Below are 22,640 nucleotides of genomic sequence, written 5' to 3'. Positions count from 1 at the left end.
TCTCCCTATGGTATCTAGATGGGATTTAGATCCAGGCTTTGACTTGCCCATTGAATACCCTCCATATATTTTTATTTTTCAGCCATTTTCTGTGGATTTACTGGCATGTTTTTGATCATTGTCACATGCAGATGGTCTCATGTTATCCTCAAACACCCTCTGATACAGTAACACATTCATAGAGAATTCTATTATGGTCAGCTGTTTCGGCTATTATGCAGAAAATATGCACCAAACCATAAGATTTACACTACCACGCTTTACAGTTCTAATAATTTTAAGCAGATCTTGTGCACTTTCGTCTATCAATATTATTAAAATAAATTGTATGTTGAAATATTATCATGGGTGTAATAACATTTGCTTATCTTTATGTGAAAAAGTAAACTCACTAAGTCTTTTATATTTAATTTCTGGTTTCCAGCAAAATCCCTGTCTGTAATTTTGAGCCGCATAGAATGTATATCCAAACAAAAGGGGTAAGTCTTTTGTTATTGAAAGTATACTTTTGAAATTGTTATTAAAGGACAAGGAAAGTGCTAAATTGCATAGTGGTTGCCCCCGTACCCCATCCTATCTTTGCTCTATCTCCCACTGATTACTTGGGATGCTCTAGGACTGGTACATATTCTGTAGAAAACTGGGTTTCTGGCCTGGGATGTCTAACAAATTGGCATCCTCCAGTGAACAGTAGTTTTAATGTCTTTACAATAGTCATACATAAGTATAAGAATAAGTATAGTTCACTTCCCCCTGGCCAGGTGTTTATCGTATACTTTAATGGCTGGTAGTTGCTGCATATGTAGCCCAAGTAACAGTACTGTGACTGGCAGGGGCTTTACTGCAAAATTTGTGCCATAAAAAAAACTCCATTGTTTGCAACAAATACTTTCTGTAGGCACTGCCCTTGAGCATAATGTAAATGCATTGATAAGGAAAACCCAAGGCTGAACTGTGACTAGTGTAAACTCAGTAGCATTGCCAAGTAATATATTTTTTGTCACCAATATTTGTAAACAATTGATCATAGCAGCAAATTGATGTCGGCAAAGTGAGTCACTTGTCCAGTTGCTTACAGCAGCAAACTGATGTCGGCAAAATGAGTCACTTGTCCTTATATGCCCATGTGAATGTGCTGCTTTGACTGTAGCAATTATCTTGAAATACCATTAGGTCTGGAAAGTAAAATTTAAGATATTCAAATCACTGCAGTGGATATTTTAGAAATCCTAGTGTGCATATGAAGCATTATATGGCTTAAAATGTAGACTCTTATAATTTATGGTTATAGCAGTTTGCTAGTTTTGCTTGGAAATTACTTTAATAGTAGGGTTACTTGGCCTTGAAAGTTGTATAAATTCGAATTGAACTCGATCATTGCTGTATCTATAAAATGTGACCATAATGTTTGAATCATTCATCGTTCTTACGAAAATTTCGAGTTTACATTACAAAGTCACAGGAATTACTCCAGCAGCCATTTAGGAGCATCGGCACTTATTCTTGGAAAACAATAATGTGTTTAAGCTTCACTTGAAACTGGGTGAAATAGAAAACAATGATGGGATTAATTTCCCCTTGAAGCTGTGTGAAATTGAAAACTATGAGGGGATTAAATTCCCCTTGAAGATGGGTGAAACTGAAAACCATAACTTCTCAGTGAAAGTTCAAAGACAGGCTGTCACTGACTATTCTATTCCTATACTATTCTAAGCCTCTATAGACTCGACAGATCAGTCCTGACGATTTTTTTTTTTTACAAAAAAAGTTAACTTTAATAAATCACATTATGGAAGTTATTTTTGAAAAACTTTTTTCAGGAAAAAATAACAAAAAAAACTAATTCTAGCGAAAACTTATTAGTAAATCTCCAAATTAGAAAAAAAAAAAAAAGTAAGAAAAAAATCTGACTTTATCTCAAAATTGCTTAGTAAATGTGCCCCTAAATGACAGCAATTTAGAGAGCGGTGTTTAGCAGATGCACTGTTTTTTTTTTGCCCATTGCTTTTTCTTCTGTAGTAACCACCTTTCTGTATTTTCACATATATAATATATTCACTATGGTAAAAGGTGATTACTTTTTTTTTGCCGATCATGGGTTTTTTATCTGTAATTCTGAACATGTTTTATTAAAAATCACTAATTGGTTATTCTAATAGTAGTATGTAGTTGGGAATCTTCCCTGGTTATGCTTTTAAACCAAAAAGATGCAGGCCCAAATCTGTGGCAAGGCCACAAAGGCCCAGGCCTAGGGCGGTGTGATTTTAGGGGTGGCATGCTGCCAAGCTGCATTTATTTCTTTTCTGGAGCGCTCTGGGATCTGAGTGTGACAGAGGAACAGGTTTACGCAAGCGATGGGCAGTAAGAGGAAAGAAACAAATGCGCATGCGTGCAAGCGGGGGAGGTGAGGGTGACTTAAGGTGGCTGGCCTAGGGGTACCTTCACTGTAAATTTGGGGCTAAATAGGTGTGATTCTATCTAGAGGGTTTTCATATAAATGGAAGTCTTAGGAGGGATACTGGGCATTTGTGCCTGAATTTCTTTTGCATTTTATTGCCTAAATCCTTATCTTGGTGAGCTCTGTTCCAGATGTTTTTTGAGCTTTGCAGCTATCTTGTATTTAGAATGTTTAGTATTAAATAGGACCTGTCACCCAGACATAAAAAGCTGTATAACAAAAGTACTTTTCAAATGAAACAAGAAACCCAAATTCATTTTTATATTAACATATCCAAACCCATTATAAAGGCATTTAAAAATTCCAGCTGTCAATCATATATTGCCTGCCCCACCTCTATGCCTTAGGCATAGAGACAGGGCAGACAAGTACTTTAACTTTCAATTCAGCTCTCACTTTCCCCCTCCCTCCTCATCATCTAATTGTGTAGCCAGTGCATGGGCCTGGGCATCTGGTTCCCTTATTCTGGCACATACACAAGATTTTGGGGTGATACAAAGCTTGCCTTAATAAGTGTCCACAAAATGGCACCTGCCTATTTGCTGTGATTGTTTAATTACAGGACTGAAGGAAACAAGATTTATATTACTTATATAGTGTAAGTGAAGTTTATTTTGCTTAACAAACACAATAGAAAAGAATTTTGAATTATTTCTTAGGGTGACAGGTCCCCTTTAAATTACCTTCAAAAATGCTGTCATTTGAATTTTCTATAAATTACTATTTCTGTTTGCACATCCTTGTTGCCTTGCTTTTAGCCCACTTTCCCCCCATCAGACTCTTCCTGTAATAAGGTGAGAACTTAAAATTAAATATACTTTTTATGCAATTAGGCTGGATTCCCACCTTGGTCCTAATGAAAAAATTTGCTATATCACCTCAGAAATGTTTTACATAGAAGTACAGGTGAAGAAAAATGGAAATGTGTCTTCTGTCAAACTGGCTCATCATGGAGAAACACCAGTGGTAACTTTTTTTTTTTTTAATCAATCCAAACATACATCTAAAAATGATTATGAACCTATTATAATATTTTGTGTGTTGTTTGCATGCCAATCTTAGAGAAATTATGACCTAAACTCAAATTATGACCCATGTGACATTTCTTTATAACAACTAAACAAACTTTAATAGTGCTGTAGACTTAAGGAACTCAAGGAATTTTTATCTGGAGCACCAGAAATAGTCCTTCACCATAAGGGGGGTGAAGTTATGTAATGCCCTGTTAGATGATGCTGTGATGGTTGTTTCCTGTAATGACTTCAAGAGAAGCTTAGGTGACTTTTTTAATCAGTTAGAAAAGTGATTATGTCAAAAAGGAAATAAGATGTTAAAAATGCATAGTTAAATATAGTGACACAAACGCCAACTATAAAATATATATATATATATATATATAAAAATTTTTTTTTTTTTTTTTTAGTTTTCAGTTCAATTCATCTTTTTAAATCATGCAAAAGATGTGATTGGATGCAATTTCTACATGGTTTGCATTAAAATAACATCACTTCTGTAGCATGTAATTTGTGCCTTTTAATGCAACACACTGTTGCACCTTTTTTTTTTAATACCGTAATTTTATTTTTTAGATAATTTTTCATAACATACATATAAATTGCTTGTTACATATAAAAGTTGCATCAGTAGTTACATGATGTAAAATACATTTTAACCATAACATGTATACTCTATTTTTACCTGAAGGTATACTACCTGTTGGGGCACCGCCCCTTATGCATATTTTTCCAGTTCCATCAAAGTTATCACTTTTTTATTAAACATTAGAAACTGCAACTGAATTTGATGTGGTGTGTAGCCTTTTTTTCAATAATAACGAAAACTATAGAATTCTATAGCATGTGTGTGTGTATATATAAATGAACAATTTATAAACGTAAAAAAACAATAAAACGTAAAAAAACGTAATAAAAAGTAAAAGAAAGTAAAAGAAAAAATAACCTGATTAATGGAGATATAGTATCAGGAGCAAAATATTGTTTGTTTTACTTAAGGCGCTATGCCTGTTTATAGCGTAAGAAGGTGGGAGGGTAATGAATCGTTAAACCTGTAATTTATCCAGGGTTTCCAAACTGTCTGAAACATTTTGAGTTTATCTGTGGCTATACTTTAACTTAACTTAACTTCTCATTAATAAAAATCAAGTCAACCATATTTTTAAACATGATAAAGTTTAGTGTTGGGGACTTCCAGGACTTCGCTATTGTCTGTTTAGCCACTAAAAGTATTTGGTTTAAGGGTTTTTGTTTATTTTTGAGAACATTGGTTATAGGCAGGCCCATTAGGGCTTTGTATGGGTTTTTAGGTAGGTTCAGTTGTAGGAGAGAAAAGATCAGGCTGTAAACTCTCACCCAAAACCTAACCACTCTAGGACATTCCCACCATAGTGCCTGGGGTCGAGCAACCTCTGAAACATAGTTCGTTTGAAATTTGATATATTTTTGCTAGCCTGACTGGAGATACCAGTGGAATAGGACTTTATATCCTGCTTCAGATAAGGTTGTGTTACCTGAACTATGTTTTAGGTTGTCCCAAAGTTGGGACCATTGAGCTTCTGTGAGGTTAGTGCCTAGGTCTTTACTCCATTGTTTAATATATGAGATTTCCGTAAGGTTTTTGGGTGAGATCATATTGCAATATAGAAGAGATATGGCTTTAGATGGGATAGTCTTGTTGAAGCACCATCTCTAGAAAAATGTGGGTGGAGCCTGATTTGAGTTATTCAGTCCCCAGCACTTCTTTGCCCAATGGAGTACCTGCAGTGCCCTATAGTGTTCTGTCCTTGGGAGATTGTAGTTTTCAGTCAGGTAAGCCATAGTCTATGGCCCCCTAACTGATAATACATTTTTTATCCTTGTGAATTTATTGGCTGTCCACCATGAAAACGCTTTTGCCTGTAACCCTGGAGGTAATTGGGGATTGCCTATAATAGAAGCTACTGGAGTGTAGAATGAGATCAGGGCGTATGAGGCAGCATAGTGATCCCATAGGGATAATGTATGTTTCAGGCAAAGGCTGTGGGCTGACAGCCCTGATGGAGCAGGGGACCAAAAGAGGGCTTCCGCTAAGTGCAAGTATATCATGTAATTCTCTAGGTCAACCCACAATGGTGGGGCTGGTTGAACATGAAAAGTAGGTATTTGGGCTAATTGTGAGGCTATGTAATATTTTTTTAGGTTAGGAAGTCCCAGGCCTCCTCCTCCTAGTGGCTTTCTGTATTGATTTGTTCACTCTTGGTTTCTTTTACGCTTTAAGATCTTTCTCAATATTGTTTATGTGGAGCAGTCTAAAAAGGTAAAGGAGCTTGGGTAGTAGTGTCATTTTCACCGCTATTATCCTCCCTATCCATGAGATATGGTATTTGCTCCAGTCCTCTAACTTTTTTTGTAGGTATTGTTAAGCTTAGGGATATAGTACCATCTCTTCAACCCCAGCAATACCCGTTTCGTAGTGTAACAGGACCAGGTAAGGCATAAGACATAAATGTATAGCATAGAACTATAAGTATCAACTTAATTAAGAGAACATAGAAAACAAAGTAGTTAGGAACCATAGATATTTTGGTATACATTGACCCGTTGACTTTCTTCCTTTTACCACGGGAGAGTTGGGGTGAATGACTCAGGGGGGTCATTCGTAGAAGAACTGCTGGGCTTACCCCGTTAGTTCATGAGTGCTCGAGGTGGTAGGTCGTAGATACGGGGGATGGTCGGGTCAGTTACATTTCGAGCTTCCCTCGTTAGCCATATGAGGTATATATAACTATAAGGTATGCGTACTCACAATGTCACGTAGGTCTTCTCCATGGGGAGCCGGATGCTCTTTACCATATTGGGGAGACCCTTCTCCTTGGGTACAGTTGTGATTGTCGGGTAGGTTCTCCCGAAGTTTTTTCCATCAGTCCCAAATTAGTGAGTAAGTTCGAACCCGCTTGTACGGAGTTGAGCTGGGAAAAGCCATCTGTATCTTATTCGATGAAGTTGAAGGAATTTGGTGATGGGTGCCAGGACTTTGCATTTCTGTAATGTGATGGGAGCCGGATCGGTGTATATCTGGAACTGATGCCTCTCATATTCTAGAGCACTTTTTTGTCGGGAAGCTTGAAGAATCGCTACTTGCGTCTGATGGTAATGTAGCCGCAAAATTATATCTCGAGGGGGGCCCAGGGCTCGATGTTCTCTGTTGCACTCCAATCTCTCCGCTGGGAGATTGGGAGCTAGCGCAGTGAAGATATCATGAACCGCTGCTTGTAAATCCGCTACGGTTTTGGGGAGTCACCTTATGCGTAAGTTGTTGCACCGGGACCGATTGTCTGAGTCCTCAATTTTATCCATGGCTTCTCGCAATTGTGTTTGTAAATCCAGTATGTCCTGCTCGTGTGCATCCAGGACTGTTGTTATGTCGTCGACCTTTTGTTCTAGGACGTCGGTTCTGTGGCCCGGATCTTGTATTTGTTTGGATATATCGGCCGTTATGGATGCCGCTGTGGTTGCAAATTCTTGCTGGAGCATTGTTTTAAATTTGTCCAAGAGGGCAGCTTCACCTTCCAGATTGCGTTGGGAAGATGCTAAAATGTTAGGCTGAGAGTCTGGGCCCAGCCAGGAGTCGTCTTGGGACTCCATTGGAGGTGACGGAGCGGGTGCAGATGCGGCTTGCGGACTAGGATGCGAGGTGTGAGGCGCAGCAGCGTCTATGTGCCATATACCTAGGGTGCTTGTAGAAAACGACCTCCTTTATAGTGCCGTTTTGGGTGTTTCTGCGAGGTGCTTTGAAAGGTTTAATAGCCCCGCGGTGTGCAGCTCTCTCAAGATGCGCCCATGTCGGTCGCCAGCTCACGAGCGCCACCCCCCCCCCACTGTTTAATGAAAAATGCTAGTAAAATCATAGAAATTGGGACAGACAATATACAACAAATTGGAATCCTACCCCAAGAAACTAACAAATGCACAAAACGCCACTCACACCTACCCCACAGAACTTAACCTAATACCCAAGGAATGCATATTGTTGCATGTATATACATGCAACAATATGCATACAAACTTTAAAAAAAAACAGTACTCACCTCTCCTGTGCAGATGCCAGACTGCAGGTAATTTCAGGATTCTTGTGTGTTAAAAAGCCCATGTCAACAGTACTCAACAGCAGACTGGTCTGATGCTTTCACGCTCCCTGCATATACTTGCAAGTGGAAGTAGCTTGTATGGGTGCAAGTAACTATGAATGGCATTAAAGGAAAAGTAACACTAACATTTTTTTAGTAAAAAATCTATTCTACCCTGCTCCAATAATTGCCCTATCCTGCAAACCAAACTATTTTATTTTGTCTAAAAGAAGACAAGAGGATAATGTAAAACTCTCTTCTCTGTTACCCAATAATAAGTGTTTTTGGACCTTGGTCCCTGGGGTAAACAGTCCGCAAGAAAATATGCAAATAAATATGAAAGTATTGCCTCTTCCTCGACTTGCACCTCATTTTATAACTTGCACTTTGTTTCCTATCTGATTCACAGGCAGTTCTTACTCATCAGTTAGTAGGACATTTTTGTGCCCATAAACAGGCAGTTTTCAGCTGCCGATTTGGGTCCTTTAGACTGATTCGGCAGCTTATTTACTTTCCCTAGAGAAGTGCATAGTCCAGATGGACTAATCTGGAGTAGGCGGGTCAAACATTATAGTCTTATTGCAGCAAAGTGCAATGCTATAATGAGTCCTCTTATCCTTTTCCTGGTAGGTATCAAAGATTTTCACAGCAGCACCATGGATTGACACTGTGCCCGGAAACTGAAAGCAAAATAAAAAAGGGATAAAATAGATCAAATGTAACAGAGATAGATAGCAGCAGCCTTTCTAACTGAACAGAGAAAACAATGTTTAAACAGATAGCTCTGTAAATAGAGAAAGAAAACCTCTTACATGAATTAGATGTTTGTTGTAAAAAAAAAATTGTAGATGCTTGATCAACAGATACAAACTCTAGATATTCATAAAATCACTTCTTGGCATTACTGGTCCTGTTCATGCACCTTGCATTGCATATGCTTAGAACAGTGACTCCCAAGGAAAATGAAGTGTTAGCAAGAGAAAAGGAAAGAGAAGGAAAATTGGGGGAAGGTAAAAGATGGAGACACACAGACAAATAAAACACAGTGCAGTGGTCCTTCCTTACCTCTGCAGTCACAAAGCAACTCTCCTTCAATGTGGTTAAATATTTGCAGCATTATCAAGAAGCAATATAATGACTGATGGCCCTTCCAAGTAGCAAGTTACATGTTTCTTGGAGGAGTGGGAAGCCTGGTTTTACAACCACACACTGTATATAATGCATTGAGGTGTCAATACCAGCAGTCTTTATACTTTACCTAATGTGCTTGGGGTGTGATGAGTATGTGCTTGGGGTGTCATTGAGTATATGCTCTGTGTTGTAGTTCCCACTGTCACTTATTTAATTGAACACAAAACCTGTGATAACTGGCCTTCAAATTTTAATTTTGTGATGTGTATTTTTGTATTCAAAGGTCTGCAATGAGCTACTCCAATTCCTCAGGTAAATACTTTTTTATGTTAATAAATGATGATGAATTAAGATTCCAAAAACAGAATAGATATAAGACAGTAGCTGTAAAAGCATTAGAATTCATTATGATAAGTTATTTATATAATGCTTATGCACTTTATAAAATACAAGAGTCAGTTTTGCCAGAACTCAATTAATTAACTTGCTTATATGTTTAATACATGTTTATAAATGGGTGAGTGCACAGTACAATACAGGATGACTCATATCCAATATTGAGCTGTGGATTCCACTCTAGGGGGAGTTGTGAACTATTTCAGAGTGGGTGAATTACTACTCAAAGTTCATGAAACTACATATATTTCAGGTCTAATGCTTGCTTACAATTTTCCATTTTTTTTCTATTGCAGGGCAAAGGATTTTAAAGCTTTTGGTCGAAGTTTGGAAGGACTACTACTTTTATACAACATTCCAGGAAACAGGTATAGTGTAAATACAGTAGGAAATATACTTGTGTGCTATTTATCCCAATTTTCAGATACTGATAACTCCCAAGACCCTCATCAAGTTCAACCCTTCCAGGTAAACCCAGCACACACAAATCTATACTGACCTATCTGTACACTCACAAACATAAACCATATATACCAACATCAATACTAACTGTAGATTTTAGTATCACAATAGCCTTGGAATACTATGCTTGTTCAAGAAGCCCCTCTTAAAGACATTAACAGAATCTGCCATTACAACATCACTAGGAAGGGCATTACACAACCTCACTGCCCTCCCCATGAAAAACCTCTTACGCTGCTTTAAAGTTCCTCAATTTTATCATTAATTTTCTGTGAGGTACTGTATCAAACACTTTTGCAAAGTCTAAATAGATGACATCCACTGCCATTCCAGCATCAAGGTTCCTGCTCACCTCCTCCATAAAAGCAATTAAATTAGTCTGGCAAGATCTGCTATGCATAAAACCATGCTGGCATAAAAAATAAAGAAAGGAAATACTAAAAGTGTTGTGTTCTAAAGATAGAAAAGGAACCAGTTGGTTCACAGGCAAAGACTAACCTACAAAAAAAAATGTTTTAAGCATATCAATAAAAAGGATGTTTGTTGAGAGTGTGGTTCCATTAACGATGGAAATAATTTGTTAATAAGTGACTCTAAAAAAGCAAATTTAATTATTTAGTTTTTTTTGGTGTATATGATAGGAGTCTCAAGACCCACTCTGTAGAGATGGCCCTGCTCAATTAAGTCAGTAGCTGATATGGTACTTAAATGTTTACTTAAAGTAACTGTGAACAAAGCACTAATTTAAAGAATTAGTTGCAAAATGTCACTTTTGCCCATGTATAAAAAGTAACCCAAGTAACCAAGGGCAAAAAAGTACGCTGCTTACTGTCGTATAACTGTAAAGATATATCACTATTACTTTAAATCCTTTAAAAAAAAAAATAACTGTTGTCCATTGGAAAATAGCCATTGTCTATTGTAAGTTTAATTCATTTTGTACTTCTTCAGTAACTTTCCTTTCCTGTTTTTCAGTGAAATAAAAGCTAAAGTGTATATTGCCTTGAGGTCCTTAGAAGCAGATCTGAGTGCAATGTTCAATCTTTACAGGTATCATACACTTGTGTTCTATTCCACTACAGTTAGAAACTTCTTCGTATGTTCTGCGACTTTTTCTTTTCTGCGACTTTTTCGTCGGCGTCGCAAAAAAAATCGGATTGGTTTTTCCGCCGTTTACAATCGCTCAATACGAAAAAATTGCGACGGCGACAAAATAGTCGCCAACAATACGATAAAGTCGCGAAAAATACGAAAAATCGCAACGGCGAAGAAAAAGTCGCAAAATTTTTGTTTCCAATACATTTTTTTCCCTTTCGGATTCGTGGATTAGTAAATCTGCCCCTAGATGTAATAAAAATATGGACTATTATATTCTGAGAGGTTTTTTTAACCAGGCCAGTTCTCTTCTTTGAAGACAATGGCAGTAGTCCATAAAAAAACTGTTTAAGCATTGCTATGACAGACACAGACCTCTCAGGAACACTAGTGTCGTGTTCTCAAGCAATGTCAGTGTCTGATAACCAGTGGAGAAGGTTGTTTTTATCACTGCCATTTTAAATGCATTTGTGATTCACGGGTGCTATAATTTTTGTTTTTAGCTCTAAGAAACCTAATGATAAGGAATTCGCAATTTTGCATGGACAAGTAGGTTATCTCTCCCCTAGATGTGGAGGTAAGTTATTATTTTTTTTCCCCTCTCAATATTTACAGGAAAAACACCTTAAACATTGGTTTAAAGAGGTTGTTTGCCTTTGAGTAACATGTATAGAGTAATATTCTGAGACAATTGGTCTTCATTTTTTATTTGTGGTTTTTCAATTATTTCTTTTTTTGTTTAGCAACTCTCCAGTATGGAATTTCAGCAGTTATCTGGTTGCTAGGGTTAAAATTACCATAGCAGCCAGGCAATAGTTAGAAAAAAAGACAGGAATATGAATAGAGGAGGGCCCAAGAGAAAGATAAGTAATAAAAAAAAAAGTAACAATAAGAATAAAGAGCAGTAGTTGTTTGGATGCCAGGGTTAGTGACTCCCATTTGAAAGTTGTAAAGAGTTAGTAGAAGAAAGCACATGATTCAAAAATTTTGCAAAATAAATAATGATCAGTTGAAAAATTACTTAGAACTGGCCTTTCTTTAACATAATCAAAGTTAACTTGAACATCTCCTTTTAATGCAAAAATACTTTTTAACCTTCAAATACTTTTAAATAGTTTCCAATATTTCCATTCAAACAAGGGAACCTGTTACTGAACAGGAACACATTTTCATTGCAAAAGCTTGAATGTAGAGATACTTTGAGTGAAAATAGAGCTTGTCAAAGAGAAATTTCACCACACTCCATTTACTTTTATAGGATTTTTAGGGGCCCTATTTATCAAATTGTGAAAGCAAGCGTTCACCCTGTGATAAATAGGCCCCTAAGCATCCCATACAAGTGAAGAGTGCATGGCAGAATTTCTTGCTGCCGACCTGTGGTAAGCTTCTTTCCTTCACCTTTTGATAAATATGCTGTATTAAGCTGATGCTTTAGATCTTCTGGCCACTAATCTTATTTATATGATGGCTATATAATGCCTTTATGTTCTATATTGACACAGACCATGAGTTAGAAATATACCAACTCGGCAAAATTGGCTGCTGCACAGAATAGCCCACACACATTTGGCTTGATGTATTGAAGTGCAGGCACTTCAATACATCAAGCCAAATGTGTGCTGGCTATTCTACGGGTACTGACATAGTTTTTGCTAAATTAGTAAAAGATCTGGGGAAGTAGGCCTACAACTAATGCTATGCATTAGTCTTTCTAACATAATTTACTTTTTTGTTACTTTTCAGTTTATCTATGGCATTAAAACGTAATGTTCTTCTTGTAGGAACTCCTATGGGTATTGAATATTATATATCCCCATGCGTGCTTTTGGAAGAAAAGCTAAAGCCAGGTATAGAAATATTAAAACTTATCTAGATAGATAACCAATAGCTATGAGGGCATATTAAGCCAGAAACAGTTTTTTAAGAGCTATATGTGACCCACTCTCTACTTTTGTGAGGCACACAGACCCTTCCCATACTTTCAGTAAAATGTAACTGCTCTACCTTGCCGTACTGCTTAAACTGTTGTAGAGTTGAATTTAAATTATTCTGACATAATCTTACAGTTGTAAATTCATTCTGCCTTTAGTTCTACAATATGCATTTAGTATTTATAATCTTTTTGTAAAGCAATGAAATGAGTTTCCATTCCATTCCATTAAGGTCAGAAACTAGGAGCAATTTCTTAAACATTTGGCTTCCAAGGTGACACATGGTGGGGGGAACACTCCCTGGAAAGATGATTCTTATGCACATGAAACAGTTTCTGGTTACTCCAGTGTTGTACTTCATAAAATTGCAAGTGCAATTTCGAGCATTTTCCATAATGCAACTTTTCCTTTGGAAATACGGCAACAAAAGGTATACAATAGCGCTGAGACTTCAACGTAAATTGGAATTGCGCTGAAAGTTGTCCGGGTTCAGTTGGCATATATTCATTGTTTGGCAAGAGAGTGAAGTGTGCACAGATTCTTTAGTCCCAAGTGTGCTGTACCTATTGATGCACAGCACTGAGGGAACCCTAGTAACTATCACTTTATACCCGCCCATAATAAAATTTGGTGGGTATAAGGGAGCCCTGCAGCACTTACCAAATACTTTATTGATTCTGGTGCTGAGGAATGTGTTTCAAGTGATATTCTGTGATCTACAGTTTAGGAATGATACAGCTTTGTTGGCTTAGAGCAGTGATCCTTACTGGGCCCAATTTGCATAGATGTTGCAGTTACTGCAGTTACTCCCAATGTTAATTTTAATCTCCTTTGCTTATGTATACACAAAGTATGTGGCTTTATTCAAATAAGTGCTACATTTTGGGTTTTCACTCAAAATTGTCTGTGCACACCACAATTTGTAGATAGATAATTGGTTATACCACTTGTTTTACCTAACTGTACATTGTTCCACCAAATGCAGGATCATTGGTGGGTGGATATAAAGCCTATCTGAGTATTATGGGCTCAAACAATTGGTTCCTGCTTCCAAATTCTCCACTGTTCAGTGGACTTCAGCAAGATAGCAAGTATGTTTCTATACATGCCGATACCATACTGTCAATCCCGTTGCTATTGAGCCTTCTGTTTATTTTACCCTTTACTACTGCACCCCTTATTTCATCCATTATGCTTTTTTCTGCTATAACCTTGTCATTGCTGTTACACCCACATTGGCCTATTCCCCTTCTTTTCAATTAACTCTTTAATCTATCTTTTTATCCTTCAAACTTCCTACAACTGTACCTTTATCATGGCCAGGCCAAAAGGTAGTGGCACCTAAGGCAAGTACTTATTGCTTCTTGTCTCTTAACCAGGGCAGCAGGAGTGGAAGGTCAGTATTTTCTTTTAGTTCAACTGCTTCCCCCCCAACTTAGTTGTGTCCTAGGTAGATGCCTACTTCCCCTAGTTCCGGACCTGCATCTAGGTCTTCAAGTCTTTTTCTTCATTCGGACATCTGCTTCTTGGAAACCTTTACTTCATCTCCAAAAACCGTTCTCCTTTTGTGATACCAGACTTTCCATTACTAAATTACCAAACCTAGTTTTTCTTTGAGGCTTTGCTTTTCTTCTTTTATATGCCTTCTCATCAGACTCGTACTCCTTTTAAGGCATAGCCACAACTTTCCTACACTTTCACCTCTACTTACTCGTACATTATTGGTCTATGCTTCCTAGATATGTGTTTGAGCCAATAAGCAATGCCTTAATGTAGAGACAGATTGCTGAAAGTGGGATCATGCAAAATAAAGATTATGTAATTATTCCAGAAGTTGTACATAATTTTTAATTGATTATGTATTAAATGTTTCTATGGTCTTCTAAACCCTCCCCCATTCTTTTCTCATCGTATTTTGGCCATTATTTCTGTTAGTGATGTTCTGTATGTAGGCTGAAATATACAAGATATATATGTGTGAGCCATAAATTGACCTATGGGCAACTCTGTACTAAATCTGTTTTTGTTATATTAGTAAATCTGTACCAAGCTATCCTGGCAGCGTCTAAAGTATTTTAGTTCATTCATCAGTAGCTGGTTATTATAATTTAGTTTAAATTGGAGCAAAATCCTTTTTTAATGTGCATGTTCCCAAAGCATATATACAGAATGATATGCAATGTAGTTCTGGTTTTATTTCATTTAAACTGGTTTCTGTTCTTTCAGCATGCCTTCATTTTCTGTGCTTACTGAAGAATGTAGTATGGATTTGCCTGCTTGCTTTTGCTTTATGTTCACTGATCCTTTACCATTACTACTACCATTTGTTCAGAAAATACAGTGTATTACAGGTATGACTTGTGTTCAGTCTATCTAAACTGCATGGAAACATTTATTTCACATCTATACCTGTATACCATAAGCCTTGGTAGATGTCCAGAAGTCTTTCAGTTATACCACCTGCATATATTGATCTGCTCTTTATCTGTTCCAAAAAACCTTTGGGTAAAAGTAGGATCTAATTATACATAATTCCTAATCTCCTCCCCTGCAGATTCCAGTGTTGATTACATAACACCATGTGAAAATAATTCAGATCAATCAGTTCTGATTTACCCATAATTATTTTTGGATTTATATACTCAAATTAGAAATACAAAGGTATTAAATTTAGAATTATACATGGAAAGTGTTAAGAGATCCCATACATTTATTTATCCATTTATCTGGAAACCTGATATGCAGAAAAGCCATCTCCCAGAAAGCCCATTTTGAGCATATCAATCTTTTTTTTTTTTTTCTTTATAATTTTATTTTTTTCTGTAATAATTAAACCGTACATTTTACTTCATCCTAAATATGAAGCCTGAATCTATATTTATGGAAAAATAATCTATTGGGTTTAATGTTTAACTATTTTAGTAGGTACAGTGATCCAAATTACTGAAAGTTCCTTATCTGGAAAACCCAATTTCCAACAGATTGTATACCTGCATTGGTTAATATTTATTAAATTAAAAGACATACCAAACCATTATATTTTTTGGTTTATGTAATGTTTTATCAAATGATTCAAACTGGAATATTTCCTATAAATTCCATTAAAGTTTACATTTCTGGGAAAACTAGAGGATTGCCTGATCAAACTTTGATAATTCTGTCCCATGAACATGATTCCTATGATTTTTATTTAAATTAAGAAACACACATTTTCAGCACAAGTCCTTATTTAGTCATTCTTAATGAACATATTTACTCCATACTAGAGATGTATGTTGTCCATTAAGACAATGACAGATGGGGCTCAAAAGGAAAAAGAGACCAAAAACACTTCCATTGGGATCCATTGAAATTGCTGCATTTAAAACCATTCACATAAAAACCTTATACATACAGTGGTTTAAATGCAGAAATTTAAATGAATCCAGATAGAAAGGTATTTTTGAGTTTTGTCATACACAGGTGATAAACCTTTCCTATGAGTTTTATAAAAACACATCTATGTTTTAATGAAACTGGTGTGCCAAAACTATATCTATCCTAAAAAGTGGCCAGACCCTCCAAGTAGTAATTGAAATTTATGGCACATTCTAAATATTGTTGAACTTACTACTTGCTATTATAACTATGATTTTTACATCTTGAGATCTCATATATACTTCTGTATGGAAGAAATAATTTAAAATTTTTGTTTTTAAGGACTTCCTGTTGCTGGAATAAAGCAGGCTCCATTTCATGAACTAATTACACACCTAGAAAATAGTTGCTGCACGACTGATGAAGCCAGTACAGATGCCCAGTTTATACTGGTAGGCAAAAAACAAGTTTTCTGTGAGAGGCTGAATATTTATGTGGTTATTTAACTTTAAGGTGGATGGTAAGGAGAGTGTTAACCAGCAGGATTGACCACAGGACGCCTGTGATCTATGATGGCCTTATTGTGACTGACTGCAAAAGAATGCTCCATATTTATCTGATGGCACCAGCAGACAATGTATAGGCTTAGTTGGTTTGATCTTACCAGCTGGAAAGCTTTATAAACAAAGGCCCTTGGGGACAGCCACTTATTTACTGCATTCTGCATTTTACCAAGATAGCCAGTTGGCAGGAGTCAATGTTTGCTCTTGCTACTCTGTTAGAATCTAGTCATGAAAAAAGGACATAACAATACACAAGGGTGGATGTATAAAGATATAGTTTGTGCTCTGGCATCTGTGGTACACACCATACCCACAAAATATAGATGGCAAATGGTGTCACGGTTACACAGCAAAGTACCCTTTTCTATAAAAACCCTGCTGGTGGGGTGGGGTCACAATCCTTGTGTACCTAATTTAACTAAGTTAATTTAAAACATATTGATGAGGGCTCCTGCACAACAGAATGTCCCATAGTAAGTCGGACTTGGAAGGGTTGTGCACAGAGGCTTATGATGACTGTGTCTGCCCTTGACAATATGGAAAAAGCTGCTATGGAGAACAAACAAGAAGCCAAACCCTTTCAGCCATATAACCAAATACCACACCCATGTTCTGTTTACTCAGAGCTCAAATTATATACTTTTGTGGGGGAATTTTAAAAATGATTTTCACAGTAGCAGCATCATGCTGTGGGGCTACTTTTACTGGCAGACACTAAGCATACACGGGTAAATATTGGAAGAAAACTAGTTTGTCTGATAAAGTATGAAGACTGGGCAAAAGTTACATTTAAGCAGGACAGTTATGGCAAATACAAGGTCAAAATTACAATGGAGTGGGCCAAGAACAAAAATATACACAGTCCAATAAGCTGACAACATGGTCTGTCCAAGAGTGAATGGCTAGCTATAGACTTTCCTGCAGAGAATCGGTCAATGACTTGTGCCTCCCTGGGCTATGCCCTAGGCTGATTCTGAAAATGTATTTTGTGCTTGGACATACCCATCACCCTCTGTGAGTTCTGATCTTAACCACTGAACTAAGAAAGCATGACTAGTGCTGATGTCTCTGACTATTGATGGACCATCCATCTCAACAGCCATGTTTGACAATAATTGTCATTTGCTACTAGAATCAGAACTCAGACATGATATATTTATTCCTTTTGTAAATAACCAAACAGTAAATTTACCCTATGATGTTTTTAAGAGTATTCCAGATTGCAGAGATCACTGCTATGCCATTACAAGTGTAACAGATAACAAAGAAGCTCTTATGGGTATCTTGGTGGATAAAATACCCTTTACTCATCCAAGCCAAGTTCCGCCAACATTGGAAGTGCTTCGCCATCAGGCTGCTTATAGTACTCTTATCAACAGCTGCATCTCCAGTACCAGGAAAACAAAAGGCAAGTATGTAATCCAGTGATCACCGCACCCATGGCTCGCAAAGCAACATGTTGCTCACAACTCCTTGGATGTTGCTCCCAGTGGCCTAAAAGCAGGTACTTATTTTTGAAGTCCTGGCTTGCAGGCAAGTTTTGGAGGCATAAAAACCAGATGAACTGCCAAACAGTATTCTGTAGGCTGCCAGTCCACATAGGTTCTACCAAATAAGCCCATATTTGGTACCCCTAGGTACATTGTTTTCATGCTTGTGTGCCTCCTCAACTCTTTTTACATTTGAGTGTGGCTCATGGATAAAAAGGTTGGGGAACCCTGATGTAATCCATGGAAAATATTCAGCATCAAACACATTATTTTAAGTAAACCTATTTTAAGCATAACTATTGTAAGGAAAAATGTAAGGATAACTGCAACTTTTACTTGCAACTAACTGATGTGGCTGGCAGCTGTAACTTTCTTATGGTTCACTGTAGACATTGATATCGTTGGACAAAGAGAGAGTTCTTTGCAAATATGCTGGGTAACGAAGTACCATTTTATACCGTAATAAATACATATGACCTATCCTACCATTATACAGAAAAGGAGAAGTGGTACACTAGCTAAAATTATTTTTTTTAGATGAAGACGAATGGTGAAAACTCCATCAATCATTGAGCATAAATTCTTGTGATTTTCTTATTTTTTGGCTCCCTCTGCCTTTTGAGTTGGGCTAGTGATTCTGATTTAGATTTGGCTTCCTTTCCTTGTCAGTAATACTTGTGTGGCATTCTAAAGAAACAAGAAAATTATTTAAGAGCAGAAACATCTTATCAAAAATGCAAAATGGGGTTGCCGTTTGGTTCAGCCTTAGCATAACTACTGTACGGTTTACTTTGTACAGCAACCTTAAGTTAGAGGCCTCTGTGTTGTTGGGATGCTCACTTTTCAAGCTGTGCATTTCTGGTTAAAAATGGGCATAAAAAATATGGCCGCTATAAAATTAATTGTGCAGGCTAGTGATGCTATACCTAAGCTGTGGTCAAGTTTTGATGGCAAACTGACACGATTCTGAAGTAGAGATCTGGGGCTGGAATTAGAGGATGCATATTTGAACACTGTTCTGAGGATTATTAGGATGCACTATATGGGTCAAGAATTTATCATAGCATGGTTGACCTAGATCATTAGAGACTGGCATACATTTACCTTGAAAAATGTCCGTGTTTTCCTTTTATAAATAATAATGCCTATAAACATATATGAACTTAAATAATACATGGGGATTTGATTATACTGATTGTGTATACTATATACGGTTTGTTTTTTAACAATTGAAAAAGGTGCATAACGCACATTTCTGTTATCATAGAATGTAATGAGCGTTTGTGTTCTGCCACTTTCTGTCGCTGGACTCTTTATAAAATACCGCCCTGGAAAAGATTCCCTTGTAGCTGAGCAAAACATGCCTTGTAAGAGGAAGAGTAGCTGCCTCAGAAAGTGCCTAAAGAGCCTGCAAAAAGACAGAAACTTGGTGTGTTCCAAGTACTTTGTGGACATTTTATTAGATGAACATTGAGTATAAGCCATATACAATGCATCATAGGTTACTGTTATCTGTTAGAGCAACATATAGCACAGAAACCTCTAGAGCCAGCTAGCTATATGGTCTGAACCAGAAGGCCTCCCCAGTACGTAGATTATTAATTATGACTGTTCTTGTGAATGGCATCATCAGCTCATTCTAAGACCAGAATGAGTTAAAGTAGTTGAAATATAGCAACAGAAAATAGCAAAGTCATGCACTCAACAGCACTTGTATGAAGCAAAACAAGTGGTGTTTAATTCAACGTTTCGGCTTAGACTCGTTTCAGGACACACAATTACGATGTGATCAAGTGATGAAACATATAGCTGAAAAGGGTGCCAAACCGTTTATGCAAAGCCCTCCCCCAACACTACCTCATTCCATGATCGTGACATCACAGCTGTGTAGAAAGACCTCCCACATGTGCTTTGGTAATACTGGAGAAATCAAGGGCTCCCTAGCCCTACATAGCTGTGACCATATTCCACCTAACATGAAAAATAAAAGTCAAAACTAAATTAAAAAGCAAGTACCGAACAAGCCTCACACAATTATGAAAAGGACTTGTAAACCTCCCCAAGGAGGTTGGACCTGTGTAGAAGCACATAGGGGAAACTCAAGAGCCCTTACGCTCATATATTGCCCTTTTGGAAAAATTAACTGCTGCATATGGTACTGAAGCTTCGTACTTAAGCACACCATCATCGCTCACTCTGCAGTCCGCGCGTCCACCTCCCAATGCACATGTGGGAGGTCATTCCACACAGCGGTTTTATGTCATGTGTTGGGGGAGGGCTTTGCACAAACTGTTTGGCGCCCTTTTCAGCTATATGTTTCATCACTTGATCACATTGTAATTGTGTGTCCTGAAGACGGCTTGAGTCTAAGCTAAAACATTGAATCAAACACCATTTTTTTGCTTCATACAAGTCCTGTGAGTGGTTTGTTTGGGCTTACTAATTAACCATGCACCCAGGCAGTACCTGGAGTTTTCTGTGTGCACCATTCCTGGACTTATATATATATGTTTCTTTACAGTTTGATATGCTACATCTTAGAACAGAACAATTCTGTCATTTTATTAGTTTGGTTTCAAAATCCACCTACAGCCTGGGGCTGGTACGCAAACTGCAAGAGATCACAACTAAAGTTAATACATTAGGTCTATAGTCACTTAAGGCACTTTTTATCTGGATTATCTGCAAAAGCAGCAGCCAGCAATCATGGATGTTTATAGTAGCCAAGCAGCACAGTATCTGCTCTACTAATTGCCTTTAGCACACCCTGCCTCCAGCTGAGGATGGACTGTACCAGTAAAGGAGCAGCAATTTATTTCAAAAGCATTAATGAAAATCCGCCCATGAGGCTGAAGGTTGCCATGTTGGCACTCTTTAAGACTAGAGAAAAGGTGCTTATGGGGGAATATGATTACTATGTTTAAATATGCAGGGGGACCATAAAATAAACTCTTGTGTATATATATATATATCAACAGAAAAATAGGTTCAACTTGATGGTGTATTTTTTTTCAGTCTTCTCTACTAGGTCACTATGTTATCTCCACATGTCAGAGATCATTGAATTAGTGGGTATGGACATTATTTGTATTAACGGGGTGGTTCATCTTCAGGTTAACTTTTAGTATGTTATAGAATGGTCTATTCTTAGCAACCTTTTCACTGGTCTTGATTTTTTATTTTCTATAGTATTTTTTTTTTTTTAAATATTTTTTCTCTCTTCTGACTCTTTACAGTTTTTAAATGGGGAGGGGGGTGACTGACCCTGGCAGCCAAAAAAACGTTCCTCTGTGAGGTTACAGATTTATTTTTGTTACTTTTTATTACTTTATGCTTCTATCTTGGCTGTCCTCTATTCATATAGCTGTCTCTCTTTCAAACCACTGCCTGGTTGCTAGGTTAAACTGGTCCCTAGCAACCAGATAGCTGCTGAAATTCTTAACAGGAGAGCTGCTAAATAATTCAAAAAACACAAAAAAAAGACAATTGTCTCACAATAGCTCTTTATACATCATAATAAATTTTAACGACCCCTTTAAGAATGATTCCAAGGGGTTGGTAATGTACTTGTAATTACAGATAACTTTACCGGGTATGCCCAAGCTTTCCAAACCAAGGTTCAAAAAAGCCACCATAGTAGCTTAGGCACTACATATTGTTATGGAAGTGGAATTGTGTAAAAATGCAGGCACGTTTAGAAAGCTTAGGTTGTTTTAAAAAAAAAAATAAATAAATAATGTATCATTTTTCTAGATAAGCTAAATGTAACCTCCACCCCCCCCCCAACGAAAAGCCCCTAAAAAGATTGAGCTCTAAGTGTTCAAAATTGGCTGGCTCTGGGTGCAAATGAAATGCTTAATTGTTCTGGCACTTAAAGGGATACTGTAATCTGGAAAAATATATGCACAAGGTATAACTTGCACCGAAATTGTAACTTAGCCCTGCGATTAAAATGCACTCAAATCCTTAAAAGTAGTTGGAGCACAGAGCACTGGTGGTAGCGGACTGGGTGACTGGGTGTGGCCTGGGTGGAACAGGATGCATTATGCACCCAGATCGATAATAGATACAGCAAGAGATCTGCATTTGGTGATATATTAAAAAATATTTAAAATATATTTTCCTATTTGGTCGTAGATGTTTTTTTTTTTAATTTAGAATTTTATTGATTTTATAGAGAAGGAAAAAAAAAAACAATTTTTAACTAACAGATATATTGTACAATATAGCAATATTTCCACATATATATTTGTATAGTTGTTTTTAAAAGAGAAATCAACTATGCAAAAAAAGTTATTTTTATTAACACTGACTTTTTTTTTTTGTAGAATGTACAGATATGACTCACTTTGAAATCTCCTTGCAAAAGAACTGCAGAATTGGCATTTCATTTCAAAATCCGAGTGGCGTCGGTCTTTCATGTGGTATGTAGTTGGTACTCTACAATCTCTGAATTAGACTGGTTCGATAAGACCTGAAACTACATTTTTGATTAGCTACTGATTTGCCTCAAGAGAAAGGGGTGGTAAACAATGATACTGCAGCTTACTGGACAAATTGTAAATAGTTTAGATGGTTAATTTAATTGGTTCATAAGAAAAACACCAAAATGTTTCGGGCGGCACTGGCCCCCTT

General features: G+C 37.1%; 1 protein-coding gene across 3 annotated transcripts in view; it reads left to right on the top strand.

Annotated features, from left to right (window-relative positions):
- The window catches only part of med1l (mediator complex subunit 1 like), a 32,635-nt gene that overhangs the window by 4,841 nt on the left and 5,154 nt on the right, over positions 1-22,640 (top strand). For all 3 annotated transcript variants that reach the window (XR_004223233.1, XM_002940800.5, XM_012965479.3), the window contains exons 4-15: positions 425-479; positions 3,292-3,424; positions 8,995-9,023; positions 9,404-9,475; positions 10,545-10,619; positions 11,168-11,241; positions 12,446-12,511; positions 13,581-13,686; positions 14,822-14,946; positions 16,295-16,404; positions 17,725-17,923; positions 22,334-22,429. Coding sequence is in view for 2 of the 3 variants with exons in the window: in XM_002940800.5 (XP_002940846.1) it covers positions 425-479; positions 3,292-3,424; positions 8,995-9,023; positions 9,404-9,475; positions 10,545-10,619; positions 11,168-11,241; positions 12,446-12,511; positions 13,581-13,686; positions 14,822-14,946; positions 16,295-16,404; positions 17,725-17,923; positions 22,334-22,429 (1,140 nt within the window). In the remaining variant the exon portion in view is untranslated. The remainder of the gene's footprint in view (positions 1-424; positions 480-3,291; positions 3,425-8,994; positions 9,024-9,403; positions 9,476-10,544; positions 10,620-11,167; positions 11,242-12,445; positions 12,512-13,580; positions 13,687-14,821; positions 14,947-16,294; positions 16,405-17,724; positions 17,924-22,333; positions 22,430-22,640) is intronic.

The sequence above is a fragment of the Xenopus tropicalis genome, chromosome 6 (genome assembly GCF_000004195.4).
Source record: "Xenopus tropicalis strain Nigerian chromosome 6, UCB_Xtro_10.0, whole genome shotgun sequence".
In the NCBI taxonomy this organism is placed as follows: Eukaryota; Metazoa; Chordata; class Amphibia; order Anura; family Pipidae; genus Xenopus; species Xenopus tropicalis.
The sequence above is the reverse complement of the archived record's forward strand: the minus strand, read 5'-3'. Positions and strand labels throughout refer to the sequence as shown.